The sequence below is a fragment of the Falco peregrinus genome, chromosome 14 (assembly GCF_023634155.1).
Source record: "Falco peregrinus isolate bFalPer1 chromosome 14, bFalPer1.pri, whole genome shotgun sequence".
Lineage (NCBI taxonomy): Eukaryota > Metazoa > Chordata > Aves > Falconiformes > Falconidae > Falco > Falco peregrinus.
The window spans coordinates 5,418,406-5,432,851 of record NC_073734.1 but is presented as its reverse complement, the minus strand read 5'-3'; the positions used below and the strand labels follow the sequence as shown (position 1 = coordinate 5,432,851).

Here is a 14,446-nt window from a genome sequence, read left to right as displayed (position 1 = left end):
GCGGGGCCGGAGACGGAGCGCGGCGCGAGTAGAACAGCCAATCAGAAAGGGGTGCGCAATGATGACCAATGGCCGACCAGCGTCGTTCGCGAAAAACCAATCAGCGTACTCCGAGCTGCTCCAGGCCCCGCCCCACGCGGAGACCGCCAAAACGGCGGGAGGCGGGCCGCTGTGGGCGGGTCCTCTTCGCGGCCCAGCCAATCGCGAGGGCGGGCGCACGGCGGCGCCGGGCTCGTTTGGGGCCGGTTCGGGGCCGACCCAGGCTCCCCTGTCGCGGCCGCCATGGAGCCGGCCGAGGTGGAGTTCCTGGCCGAGAAGGAGCTGGTGACGATCGTGCCCAACTTCAGCCTCGACCGGATCCATCTCATCGGGGTCGGCGGGGCCGGGGGGTGGGGACAGGCCTGGGGGAGGATCCCGGGGACAGAGGCTTAGGGGGAGCATGGGGGCAGACCTCAGGGCCTGGGGACAGGGGCCTGGGGACAGGGCGTGGGGGGGCTTGGGGACAGGGCGGGGGGGTAGGGACTTGGGGGACAGGGCCTGGAGGGCAGGGCCGGGGCGGGGGCTGGGGCCGGGGACTTGGGGGATAGAGCCCAGGGAGATTGAGATCAGGGTCTGTGGGGGTTTATGGACAGGCCTTGGGGGCAGGAGGGATTAGGTGTGGGGGATTGGGCCGAGGGGATTGGGATTGAGGGACCGGAGCTGGGGTCATCAGGGGACAGGGGCTGAGGGGATTGGGGGCAGGTAATAGGGGATGTGGGGCATGGGGAAGGAGCTGGAGGGATTGGGGGTCAGGTGTGATGGGGATGGAGGGATTAAAGGGGGACAGGGGCAGCGATGGGGCGGAGGGGGGAAGCAGGTTGGGACAGGAGGCAGGGCAGCCCCCCGGTGGTTTGGGAGGGGGCAGTGCTGTCCCCCACATCTCCGGTGCTTTTGCAGTGGGTGGCGCAGCCCCTGGCACCTGGGCCTTGGCTGGGGGCTGGCAGGGGTGACCGGCTGCCCTGAGTGCTGAGCCACCAGCCGAGGGGGGTCAGGATCTGGTGTTGGTGTTGGTGTCCACATGAAATGTGCTGGTGGTGCATGCTGTGCTCCACTGCCACCCGCCTCTGAAAACACCTCAGTCTGAGCCCAGGGGGTTGCATTTCCAAGACAGATGTAATTTCTGACTATAACTTCTGTGAAATGCTTTGAAATAGAAAATGCACTGGAAACGTTAGTTATTACTTCTCAAGGGAGAGGAGGAAAAGTCTGAGAGCAAGAATTATGGGAAGCGAGAGGAGCAAATTCAGAAGCTATTTGACTCGGGCTTTCAGAATCCTCTGGAAACCTATGCTCTCTAGAGATGGCCAAGGCCAAATTAGCAGACAAATTCTGCAGTGTCCAAGACCTCACTGCTGCCTTACTTTCGTCTTCAATTCATCTTCCAGGGAGATCTGGGTCCTTTCAATCCTGGCTTGCCGGTGGAAGTGCCTGTCTGGTTGGCCATTAATCTGAAGCAGAGGCAGAAGTGTCGGCTCATTCCTCCAGAATGGATGGATGTTGGTAAGGATGGTGGCTTCAGCCCTGGGCTTCAGTTGGTGCAGCAGAAACATGAAGTTAACAAAAAATCTCTGGTTTTCAGCATTAGCAGGAAGCTTAATTCGACAAACACAAGGTAACTCTGAGAGAAGGATCTAATGTTCCACCACTGGAGTGCTTTATATTTACAGGAGATGTAATCTTTCCAGTTAAGTCAGGTATTTAACTTCTGTTCCTCTGATGAGGAGGAAGAACAAGGGTTAGATTGAATCCCCAGCCCTGACGCTCATCTCCAGCAGTAGTCACTGGTTTTCTGAGCAGCACTTGCATCTCTCGCAAGACTTGCTCAGAAAGAGCTCTGGGGACCTTGGATGACACTCTGTGAGGAGGGAAACCTTGGAGAGCATATATGTATATTAATCACCAGTTCATTCACTCCATGAAATAATTTTCCTCGAGGGCATTGGAAATGGGAAGTCGTCTCACTCTCTAAAAAGTGAGAATCGTGGCACCCTCCCTTTTGTCATCTCGAGGGAAGCTGGGAAAGAGAAGGTAAACGGTGGAGCTGCAGTAAGAGGGAAGGTGCACCAAGCTGTCCTGCTTTATTCATTCAAGGGCACAAACACTGATTAGAGCAAGTGCTTTGTTGGTGAATGGAACATCTCCCAACAGGTGATGAGTTTGGGGGTCAAACTGGTGTGGATCCAGCCTCCCAGCATGGTGTGCTGTGTGGCTTCAATGTCCCTGTTAGCATCCTTGTGTGCTTTGTTACAGAAGCCTTTTACTGTCTGCATGTTGGTTCCAGCTTGAACACAGAGCCGGTCCTACAGAAACAGCACGTGGGTTTTCCTGGGGGCTAAAAATGTGCCTAGGGCATTCAAAGTCTGGCAATGCCTGACCATTCCTGGTTGTATTTTAGAAAAACTGGAGGAAATCCGGGACCAGGAACGTAAAGAGGACACCTTCACTCCGATGCCCAGTCCTTATTATATGGAACTCACAAAGCTGCTGTTAAACTAGTAAGTAGGAAATGTATTGTAACAGTTTCCGCCCGAGTACATACTGGCATAGACAATTTTTCAAGCTTTCGTTGGCAGCAAACCCAGAGGGCGGTGGGAAAGTGAGAGTTAATGGAGGTTTATTTCACAGCGTGCCAAGATCTCATTGCAGCAGTTTTCTCATGGTAACTTTGCATTTCAGTAACTTGGGGATTGCTTGTTCTGTGGCCTGATAATTGGGGCTGTGCCGCTTTATTGAGCGGCAGCTAAGCGTAGAGGCCTTGAGGATCGGCAACACGTTCCATGCCTGCAATCTGTTCAGCAGCCTGAACCCTCCAGGCTTCTTCCTTGGCTCTCCTTCAGGAGGAAAGCTCCTCTTTCCTCGGCCTGAGAAGCAGGAGACCGGGGATATTCCGACTCTGAACTCCTGCCTGCTGAGGCATTTCACTTGTAAAATGTGCTGGCTGGTATTTTTCCTAGCGCAGGCTCTTCTGACTTTAAGCCCTCTATTACGGCGGGGTGGTCATTTAAGCACTGGCTTTTCCTCTGGAGATGACGCTCTTGGCGTGCGGCTCCTTCCCTCACGCTAGAATAACCCTGACAGCTCTGTCCATGTGAATTGATCTGATCTCTCGAGGTCCTTATGGCAGCGCTGAATTGCCTTAATGGGAGGATGTGGCACAGCTCGTACAGTCCTTTCAACTTAATACTCTGATAGAGCCACGAGAGCACAGAGCCGGGGCTCTAATCGCAGCCGAGTCCTTTCAATTCCCTGGCTGCCTGTGAGTTTGGCCGGGTTATTGGCCCTCCGTGTACCTCGTACCAGCTGGGCAATTAAAGAGCAGAAGGATTCTAGTGAGAACCAGATGCTGCATCAGAGCTGAGCATTCCTGGGTAAATAAACTATCCCAGAAATCCCAGCAGCAGAAGTACCAGGCTGGATTTTAATGTTGAGTTGCAGGTTTTTTTCTCTATAGCAAACTGTTCTGCTTATGCCTCGGAGGGCTGAAGAACTGCCAACATTACTTACACCGGTGACATAACGTACGAGTCCCTCACAGCCTGTTCTGATCCTCTCCTCCTCCAGTGCCTCAGACAACATCCCCAAAGCCGATGAGATTCGAACACTGGTGAAGGATACCTGGGACACCCGGGTGGCCAAGCTGCGGCTGTCTGCGGACAGCTTCGTCAGGCAGCAGGAAGCTCACGCCAAGGTGCGGCGGGGGACGCGCGGGGCGAGGTTTGCCAGCTCCGTGCTGGGAGGATTCCAGATGCCGTGCGATTGTGTGGGCTTGTGACTGATGAGAGCTGCTCGTGAAAATGCTGGTTGGGGCATGTTTTTCCTGGGTTGTGGGTATGTCAGTTGGGATCTAAAGCCATATGCTGAAACCTTGCTTTATGGGCTGGTTGCAGCTCCCCGTGCCTTATGGAAATAGCGCTCTTGTTGCTCGTGTGCTTCTCTTGACTGGGGGTGGCAGCTGGGCCAGTCCCTTGGGGTGTCACCGAAGGAAAAGTGCGGGCTGCAGAGCTGCTTTCAGAGTTCCTTGTCCTCCACTGCAACAGGGCTGTTTCCCCACATTCTGTTATTTTCTCTTTTAGCTAGATAACTTAACCTTGATGGAGATCAACACAACCGGGACTTTCCTTACTCAAGCCTTAGATCACATGTACAAGCTCCGGACTAACCTTCAGCCTGGTGAGAGTGCTCAGTCCCAGGATTTCTGAGGTACTAGCCAGGCCGGCCCCCAAACCTCTGAGGAGAGGGCAGTGGAAAGGAGCAGGCTCCCTCCTCACCTCCATCTGGCCAGCTTCCACCTCCCTGCGCAGATCTCCTGAAGCCACCCAAGCCTGCAGCCCCTCCTCGGCACACGGGCTGTGGTTCCCTTTCGGTGTGTGTGCAGGCAGGGGAGGGAGCAGGCGGCTGGGAACCGCTCCAGAGCTGCCAGTGGCCCAGGAGCATCCCTGTACGGCAGCTCCTATGTGCTCCCTCTTTGCAGAGGTGGGCCTCTCTCTTGGATTCGGAGATCTGCTTGCTGCAGGTGGTGGCTTGCCAGCACTAGGCTGCTGTCTAATGATGTCAGGCAAATCTCTCCACCCTGGAGAGTGTGGGTGTACTTCATAGAGGGAACTTCTGAGGGCAGCACAGGCCACACACTGGCTTGAAAGCAATAAATTTCTAGGCGGTGCTTCGCCATGAATTTTCTCAGAGCCTTGAAAAGGGGGAAGATGTGCTGGCAATGAGAGGTGTCTGCTGCTCTGCTGGGGAGATCAGCTGGGAAGCAGATCCATCTGCTCTTTGGAGAAGGACAAAAGGAAATTATTTTCCCTCTCCAAAGCCAGGCTGTCTTGTAATATCATATGTCTGACTTTTTTTTTTTTTTTTTAAATATTTAAATCTGAAACTGTGTGTATAAAAAATAAAGTAGTTTTTTTAAAATTGCAGCTGAGTGAATGGCATCAAATTAGTCACCCTGTTCTGTCGCACACTGTGCATCAAGCATACGTGGGTTAAACAATGCTTGGAAAAACCCGCAGCTCTCCTCCTTTGGCTCCAGCCCCGTTCTCCTGCGGCAGACCGACAGGCAAGGGCAGGATCCTCGCCGGCGTCGGGCTGCGTTGATGGCAGACGTAATTATTACGGGCGAGGGGGAAATGCCGGCTCAAACCCAACGGCGGCAAGCCGCGAGCGGTGCCCTTCCCCGAGCATCTGGGCCAGCCTCCGTGCAGCTCCTGCCTGCCATCTGTGCCCTGCCTGCCTCGCTGCTTCCCTCAGCACTGCCTGCAGCGGCCAGGGCTGCGACCAAAGGGCTCTGACAAGGTGGCAGTGGCAGGAGCTGCTCGCGGTGAGGCTGGGGGATGCTTGGAGCAGGGCTGACTTCCCATCGCCAGTGGGGGAGAAAGAATCCTTTGCCGTCATTGTGGAAGAGTTTATTTTTTTTGGATGTTTTCAGAAATTACAGCAATATATTCATAAATACCTAATTACTACATTCAACAAATAATATATTACATTACAATTAATTCAAACAAGTACACTTAGAACATGTTTAGGGTTTGGGTTTTTTTTTTTTTTTTTTCTCCTTTTTGGGTTTTTTGTTTTGTTTTGTTTTCTTTCACAGCATCTAAACTGCCCCCAGCAGGCTCTGCCTTCCTTCCCCTCCTCGCAGCCCTCCCAGGCTCTGGCGCAGCTGCTCCAGCAATTCTGCATGGGGTACGTACAGACACAACTGCTTGCCATGGCCTGGGGGGGAATAATGCTGAGAAATTGGTCCAAAAAACATGATTATGGGCTGGTGAGGGGGGAAAGTCTCAGCACAGGAGCTGCTACGAAGCAAGGCTACATCCCAGCCAGGCTCCTACCCGCAGCCTCATCACGGCACGGTGGCGGCAAGGGATAAATTGCCGCTGATTTTCTAGCCCTGGCTTCTTCCCCCCCCCGGCCCCCAACCCCAGCACACGGGAAGGGAAAAAGCGAGACGAGCAGCAAGCATATTTTGCCGTGTTAAAATTCATTGTGAAGCCTGGAGTTGGCAGCGGCTAGGCCAGAGGCTGGCGATGCAATTGGGGATTTAAAAAAGATTAAACTAATTTCTGTCACAAGGGCATTTTGCTTTTTAATCTTGCACAGCTTTTTTTTTGGTGAAGCCAATGGGAGACTGGGGAGCTGGCGGGGGGGGGGGGCGGTTAATGCTTTCTTTGAGAGTGCAACAAGGGAATTTAAAGCAGAAAGCAGAGGTCACCTTTTCCCATAGACGTGAGCTTGTCTTCTGGTGAATTAAAAAAAAAAAAATAAATAATTGTAAAAATAATAATAACAAAAAAATACAAAACCTCCCTGGGGAGTTGGGGCACACAATGATTACAAAGTGGCTAAAAATGGCACCTTGTGGCACCAAGCCTGAACCTGCCACCCTGGCCCGGCGCTGCCATCGTGCTTCACTGCGGCACTGCCGGCAGCGAGCCTCAGGCAGCCCCTGCCCGCCAGCGGGCACCGGGATGGGCAGGGAGAGCTTGACCTGGCTTGGCCCTGTGGTGCCACCAACCCCAACCCCACGGGCAAAGCCCGGCTACCCCTGCCCCAACTGCCTTAGCACCACTCTGATTGTCTTGGTGTTTTGGGGGGGACATGACAAGGACCCCCCAGCACCACCCATCCCCAAACCCTCCAGCCCTCTCGGCGCAATTGCGTTGTATTTTTAATTTGGCAGATGGGAGCCCACACAAGGCTGAGAAACCACCCGGCACTGTGACACCCACAGCTGCCCAGATGGGCCAGAAAAAGATCCAGAAACAAAAAAACCAAAAAGGGTAAAAAAAAAACCAAACCAAACCCAAACCCCAGGAGGAGGAGGGTGGTGGAAGGGCTCAGCTCCAGGTTCCCAAGGGGCTGGTGGTAGGACAGCACCTGCCCCACTGGAAAAGGGGATTTATTTTCCCTGTTTTAAAATTCTTCTAAAACAATATCTTTTCTGTCCTGACCAGCAGCAGTACAAACACTAAAAGCAACTTAATCCTTTTGCCAAAAAAAAGAAAATAAGAGGGAGGCAGAAGGGGGGGGGGGGGGGGGGGGGAAGGGGAAAAAAAAAGCAAAAAAAAAAGCAGAAACATATTAAAAAAAAGGCAAGCTTTTTATAACAATAATTAAAGTAATAAAAACATACAAAACTTTTCCTTTTTTTAATATATATACACAATACAAGGCTGAAGCACCTTTTTTTTTTTTTACTTTTAAATTGCAAAACCAGGGTGAATGGCTCTGACAAGGTACCCCCGCTGGGGCCCACCACCAGCGCGTCTCTGCCCCTTACCCCCAAACAGGAACAAAAAGGTACCTTCAACCAGTTTATTGACTTTATTGTTTTATAGCGAAGTGCATTTCCAGTGGAAAGCCCCGGGGGGTGGAGGGAAGGCTCCCAGTGCCATGGCAGGGGGGCTCGGCCGCTGCTGGCCAGCCATCCTGCACCCAGCCCCACAGGGCTCCTCCGGCTTTAGTGTTGGTGGAGTCTTTAATTGTAATTAAAAAAACCAAAAAAAACAAAACAAAAAAAAAAAAACCAACCCCCCCCCCCAAAATAATAAAAAAAATAAACCCAACAAAAAATGAGCATTATAAAGTGTGGGTGGGTGGAGGGGGGCCGCAGCACCCTGCCCCCGGGAGGAGAGCCTGAGCCGGGCTGGCGGTTGCTTGCAGAGGGCCAGCAGCCAGTGGGGGGTGGGAGGGGATGGGATGGGGGCTGCTCGCCGGTCAGGTGGGCTCCCCTCCCGGCTCCCGTGCTCCTTTGCTTCATGCATGGCACATTCTCCGTTTTTGTTGTTGTTTTTTTTTTTTTTTTTTTTTTTTTAAATTTTATTTTTTTAGCTTCAAACCTCCCAGTGAAAAATATTAAATATTCAAGGTAATAAAATAGATTATTATTTCTAGACTATATGTTCGGCCTAGCCCAAGGAGCGTCACCTGGGATACCCCTTGAAATAACCCCTAGACCACTGCATTGCAGGCAAGGCAAGGCACTTCCGCAGGTGATCCAGCTCGGCTTGCAGGCGCTCGCGCTCCGAGACCATCTTCTGCTTCTGGGTCCTTAATTCCTGCAGGCAGCCGAGGGGGAGAAGACAGTCAGGGCAGGCAGCGGGGCAGCCACCAGGCCAGGGGTGCAGGGGTGGGATCCCTCCTGGGGTGCTGGGCTCGCCTGGGTGGCCCACGGGGGATGTGGGGTGCCTGTGCGGTGGCATAGGGTGGGGGGCACTGGAAGGGACAGGGAGGGGACACTGCAAGGGACTGGTACTGCAGGAGGATGGGACACTGCAAGGGATGGACAGTGCAGGAGAACGGGGCGCTGCAAGGGAGGGGGAGGGGACACTGCAAGGAATGGACAGTGCAGGAGAACGGGGCGCTGCAAGGGAGGGGGAGGGGACACTGCAAGGGATGGACAGTGCAGGAGAACGGGGCGCTGCAAGGGAGGGGGAGGGGACACTGCAAGGGATGGACAGTGCAGGAGAACGGGGCACTGCAAGGGAGGGAGAGGGGACACTGCAAGGGATGGACAGTGCAGGAGAACAGGGCGCTGCAAGGGAGGGGGAGGGGACACTGCAAGGGATGGACAGTGCAGGAGAACAGGGCCCTGCAAGGGAGGGGGAGGGGACACTGCAAGGGATGGACAGTGCAGGAGAACAGGGCGCTGCAAGGGAGGGGGAGGGGACACTGCAAGGGATGGACAGTGCAGGAGAACGGGGCGCTGCAAGGGACTGGTACTGCAGGAAGATGGGACACTGTAAGGGCTGGATATTGCAGGAGAACGGGGCGCTGCAAGGGAGGGGGAGGGGACACTGCAAGGGATGGACAGTGCAGGAGAACGGGGCACTGCAAGGGAGGGAGAGGGGACACTGCAAGGGATGGACAGTGCAGGAGAACGGGGCGCTGCAAGGGAGGGGGAGGGGACACTGCAAGGGATGGACAGTGCAGGAGAACGGGGCGCTGCAAGGGAGGGGGAGGGGACACTGCAAGGGATGGACAGTGCAGGAGAACGGGGCACTGCAAGGGAGGGAGAGGGGACACTGCAAGGGATGGACAGTGCAGGAGAACAGGGCGCTGCAAGGGAGGGGGAGGGGACACTGCAAGGGATGGACAGTGCAGGAGAACGGGGCGCTGCAAGGGAGGGGGAGGGGACACTGCAAGGGATGGACAGTGCAGGAGAACGGGGCGCTGCAAGGGAGGGGGAGGGGACACTGCAAGGGATGGACAGTGCAGGAGAACGGGGCGCTGCAAGGGACTGGTACTGCAGGAAGATGGGACACTGTAAGGGCTGGATATTGCAGGAGAACGGGGCACTGCAAGGGAGGGAGAGGGGACACTGCAAGGGACCGGTACTGCAGGAGGATGGGACACAGCACAGGTATTGCAGAGGGACGGGGCACTGCAAGGGACGGGTGCGCTAGAGGCGGACAGGGTGCCCGGTACTCACCGCCATGCTGTGCGAAAGCTGCTCTGCCGTCAGGCTCAGGCTGTAGTGCTGGGCCTCCAGCCGCCGGCACTGGGTCTGCAGCACTTGGCGCTCCAGGTTTTGTTCTGTAAGGCCCAGAGGAGAGGGGCTGAGCACCGGCTCCTCCGGCGCAGGACCGTGCCCGAGCACCGGCATGTCACTGCGGAGGATGCCAGCCCGGCACAAGGCTCTGCCCAGCCAGCAGCCATCGCCTCCAGCATCCCTGCATATCCCCTGCGCTGCCCGCGAGGAACCTGCGAGGTTCCTCCCGCTGGGAGGGCTTTGGGCAGCTGTGAATACATGAATTTTTCACTTATATATCCATTTTCACCGGTGCCTGTTGCTTTTGTGCTGCTCCTGCAGTTCTGGGGAGCCACCGGTGCTTCCCCAGCCTGTCCCAGCAGGAGCTGGAGATGCCTGGCTAGGGAACGGAGTGGTTTCACCCGGGGAAACTGAGGCACGAAGTGGGGGTTTACCCTCCCTGCCCCTGCCCTACACACCCACCACCACACCACCCCCTACCTTCTATATGTTCCTGGTAAGCTTCAAAAATTGCCTCAATCCCTTGCCACTTGGGCCTGGGGTACTCTTCCTCTTCTTCCTCCTCCTCCTCCTCTTCCTCTTCCTCAGAGGCCGAGTCGTGGGGCAGTGGGGGCAGCGCCCGGTGGGGCAGTGGCCCCTCAGCTGTGCCGTTGTGCGGGGGGGGCGGCCAGGCGGCTGGTCGCCTGCAGCTCAGGGATGTTGTAGTGGATGGAGGCATCAAGCTTGTGGTTCTGCTCTGCCGTCAACGCCGTCGTCCCCCCTGCAGGCACCAAGCATCAGCCCCCTGCCCACTCCCCGTGCCCCCCGCCTGCTCCCTGCATACCCCACCCTAATGCTACCCTCCCCGAGACTGCATCAAGAAAGATGCTCCCCTCAAGGTATTAATCTCCTCCCACCTCTGGGCCCTTTTTTGGGGGGCTGCAGCATCTTCTGTGGGTTTTCTTCATCCCCTGCCCACTGGAGTAACTTTATTTTCCTCACTCACTGAAATGAGCTGGGGGGAACAGAGCTGTATTATCCCAGCACCTTACTTTTAGCTTTACCGATAAGCTGGGATGCTCCAGCAACAAGGTTGCCAGTGAATTTTGCACCCTCAGCGGTGCCAGACCCCAGCTGGGGGACAAAGGGGTCTCCTATCCCACAGGGATGCTAGCCCAGTGGTACCCAGCCTGCTTCCCGCATCCCTGCCGTTACCTTTGTGCTTCTGCAACGCCTTCTGGGTGGACTGCAGCACCGACTCGTGGAACTGGTGGGCGAACTCCTCGGCAATGAAGGGCTCCCAGGGCTTGCTCTTGCCATTCATGCTGTGAGACAGTGGCACTGGGATGTCCTTGGGGAGGGGACCCCTGACGTAGCTGAGGATGCTCAGTGCCTTCTTCCCAGGGTGCCCATCGCTCAGCCGGGGCTTCTCTGCCGGCACGGTGGCCAATTCTTTAGCCCTCGGCAGCTCCTGGGGTCTCAGCTGGTCTAACCTGCCGGGTTCCACCGTCTTCTGCACCTCTGGCACGGAGACAGCGATGCCCACGGGTTTATCTGGATCCAGCAGGAGTGGCGGCACCGGCGGCTCTTTGGGCACAGGAGGAGCAGTCAGCTGCAGTCGGGGCTGCGTGCCCCCGGCAAGGCAAAGCTGAGCCCCCCATCCCGCCGGGCAGGGGATGCTCCCGGTCAGCCGAGAGCCAGGGAAGGATGAGGCATGCTTACCAGTGGTGTGGCCACTGGGGCTGTCCCGCGGGGAGCTCTTCACCACCACGGCGGCCGGCGTGGTCTTCTGCTTCATGGCCTGGAGCATCTCCACCAGCTTCTCCTTGTCTGCAGCATGGGAAGCTGAGGTTTAGTGTAGCCTCTGCTCAGCAGAGCAAGCTCACGGCCCCAGACAGGACCCCTCCGTGGCACCCCCCAAACCAGGCAGTGGGGACCCCCTAAGCCAGGGCCGGGCCAAAGCGTGCGCGGGGGCATGGCTGTTACCTTTCCTCTTCTCAGCACTGATGTGTGTGAGGTTGAAGATGGTGAGGAAGCGCTTCTTCTCCTCGAAGTTGGGACTGTTGTTCATCTCGTCAGGGCTGTACCGGGTGGAGAGTGGGAGGCGTGGGGAGGGCGTGCGGCGCTTGCTCTGCACCGTTGGTGGTGAGGGGCTCCTCTCCCGCAGCATCCGCCGGCGTTTGCGCCGTTTCTGGCTCAGCAATTCCTCCTTCTGCTGCTGCGTGGTGAGGCCGAAGAGCTGCAGGAACTCCAGCTTCTGGGGCACCGAGGGGGAGAGCAGAGCAGGGTGACCCCTGGACCTAGTTTCCATCCCCATCTCCATCCTCATCCCAAACCCCACCCCATCCCCCTTCTCCACATCTCCATCCTCATCCCCATCCCCATCCTGGTCTCCATCCCTATCCCTGTATCTCCATCCCCATCCTCATCTTCATCCTGATCTCCACCCCCATCCTCAGCCCAATCCCCATCTCCATCCCTGTCCCCATCCTCCTCCCAATCGCCACCCTTACCCCCATTCCTGTCCCCATCTCCATTCCCACCCCCATCCCTAAACCCCTGGTGCCTCTGCAGCCAGCTGGGGATTGTGGTTGCACCGCAGCGCAGGGACCTGGTGCCTGAGGAGGGGCTGCTCCCCTGGGGGACAGAGGGGACAGGGGACAGCAAGGGACAGCAGTACCTCAGAGGATGTGTCCAGCTTCAGCGGGGGCTGCTCGGCCACGCAGCGCAGATGGGCCCGCACCTCCTCCTCATCGCTGTCATCGCAGGAGTCGTCCAGGTCGTAGTAGTAACCTGGGGATGGGGAGAGCTGGTGTGAGACTGGGGAGACCATGGGGACCTGCTGGGACCCCGCTGGGGACAGATGCAGCAGGGTGCCAGTGCAACGAGGCAGGATACTGCGGGAGGAGCAGTGGGGGTCCAGTGTGGGTCCCAGCAGGGCAGGGGGTGTAACCCAACAAAGCCCGGCCCCCCTCCACCAGCTGTGGGACCCTGGAGGGCATCGCCCACCCCCGGGTCCCCGCTCAGCATTGCTCTGGGCCGGGTGGCAGGGGCTCGGCAGGCGGGTTAATGGGGCATGGCTCTGGGGAGGCTGCGGCTGAGCCCCCAGCCCTGCTGGAGGGGGTATGGCAATGCCTGCCCCGCCCCCCCCCCAAAGCGCTCCGTCTCCTCACTGCTGTTCTTATCCATGCTCGCAGAGTCCCATTAATATTTAAAAGCCGCTTATTAGCCTCAGTTCATCATTTATTAATTGGGCATGTCTAGAGCAGAGGATTTACCGAGCCGCTCAGCTTGCGGGAGCATTTGCATTGCAGGCTGCCGGCATCCCCAGGAGACTCGCCGGCTGCCCCCACCCACCACCAGGTCCCAGTGCCGGGGCAGGGGGGGTCCCCAGCACGGTGCAAACCCAGCACCTCACCTTTCTCACGGGCCTCCCGCCGCCGGCGCTCCTCCAGGTCGAGTTTGCTGACCAGCCTGCGGTGCTGCTGCACGAACTCGTCGTAGATGTACATGGGGTCCTGCGCACGGGGTGGGGGGGGTCGGTATGGGGAGCTGGGCTTGGTGGCCTCGGTGAAGGGGGCGGCTGGGGGTCTTTGCTGGCTCAGGATGCTCTGCGTGGACTTCTCCAGCTCAGTTAGGAAGGGGGTGTGGGTGAAGCCCCCATGCTCTGGGGCACCGGGCTCCCGTCCTGGTGGGTATTTCTCCAGAGCATCCCTCTTCCTCGGTCCCTCCTCCAGCTTCTCAGGGCAGAATACCCTCTCCACCTTCACCAGTGGGATGCCCTGACGGCTGGGCTCGAAGGGGGCTGGGTGGCCATGGAGGGCGTGGGGCTCAGGGAGGCGCCGGGGGGGCTCGGGGGTGCTCTCCATCAGCGAGACAGGGTTCCAGAGGGATGTGGCGACAGGGTGGTGCTGGGGCTTGGGGGAGATGAGTGGTGGGGGGCCGCCGAAGTGCTGACCCGGTTCCCGGACACTCGGCTCGTGGCGGTTCGATCCTGACCTGAGGGGAAAGGAGAGGACCGGAGAGGTGAGGGGCCAGCACTGATGCCAGAGAGCCGGCTGCACCCTGGCACTGAGCTGCTTTTGAGGCAGAAATGCAGGGGTTAGGGCCACCTGGCGGGGTTTGCGTATGTGGGGCTGCCACAGCCATCCCCTCCTGTGCCACTGCCCTGAAGGACAGCGGACAGAGTTAAGCCTGCTCCCGGGTAGGCTGAGCAGGGATGTGGCTGCATCCCTGGGGCACCAGGCAGGGGACTCCAGGCTCAACCCCCACCCCCCCCCAGCTGCCCGTCATGGGGACAAGAGAACCACCAGCCCTGGCACAACCCTGCTCCCCCAGCAGCAAGGGCAGTGCCCCGGTGCAATCCTCCTCCAACAGCCGGGGACAGCGCCAGCCCGTTAGTGGGATAAATATTTCATGCGCCCAAGCTGTGCATTTAACGCTTTTCCGCTCCGGTGCCCCAGACCTCTGTGCACAGAGCAGCAAGTTCAGCCCTGTGTTGCCATCACCACCCCGGCACCGCGTCCCCACCGGTGGGAAGCACCGCCTGCCTTGCTGGGGATCGGTCCCTCTCCCCACTGCATGTGGGCAGCCCCGGGGTGGGGGTGAGGATGAGGATGGGTATCCCCCAGCTGCAGGTGTTCCGGGTGACCTTGCTCTCTCCCCTCTGGTTTGGGGTGGGAGGAACGAACGGATGGGGAAGGGAGACTGCGGCAGACACTCGCCTTTGTGCCACCCCACAATCCACTGCTTATTATCCTTGATGAGCTGTGCTAATCCCCTGGATACCCAAAAATAACAAAGGGAGCCAGCAGCAGAGCTGGCTGGATGAGCCTGCACTGCTTAAGCACTCAGCAACGGGGCCGAGCAAGCCCCTGTCAATCAGGGGGTGCAGGCACGCTCCCCTGCTCCCCACAAAAAGTGCCTGGGTTTGGG

At 57.5% G+C, this 14,446-nt stretch overlaps 2 protein-coding genes across 2 annotated transcripts in view; one reads left to right on the top strand and one right to left on the bottom strand.

Moving 5' to 3' along the window:
* Nucleotides 1-196: 196 nt before the first annotated feature.
* GINS2 (GINS complex subunit 2) lies at nt 197-4,955 on the top strand. The gene is made up of 5 exons (XM_055818586.1): nt 197-372; nt 1,425-1,539; nt 2,435-2,534; nt 3,601-3,727; nt 4,113-4,955. Exons 1-5 carry the CDS (start codon nt 283-285, stop codon nt 4,236-4,238), a joined length of 558 nt encoding a protein of 185 aa, XP_055674561.1. The 5' UTR covers nt 197-282; the 3' UTR covers nt 4,239-4,955.
* A 470-nt stretch (nt 4,956-5,425) lies between these two features.
* Nucleotides 5,426-14,446, bottom strand: part of GSE1 (Gse1 coiled-coil protein) — a 102,856-nt gene continuing 93,835 nt past the window's right edge. Inside the window, 9 exon segments of the mRNA XM_055818585.1 lie at nt 5,426-8,099; nt 9,473-9,576; nt 10,013-10,199; nt 10,201-10,292; nt 10,727-11,098; nt 11,234-11,341; nt 11,498-11,768; nt 12,192-12,304; nt 12,930-13,510. Coding sequence (XP_055674560.1) covers nt 7,965-8,099; nt 9,473-9,576; nt 10,013-10,199; nt 10,201-10,292; nt 10,727-11,098; nt 11,234-11,341; nt 11,498-11,768; nt 12,192-12,304; nt 12,930-13,510 — 1,963 coding nt within the window. The 3' untranslated portion in view covers nt 5,426-7,964.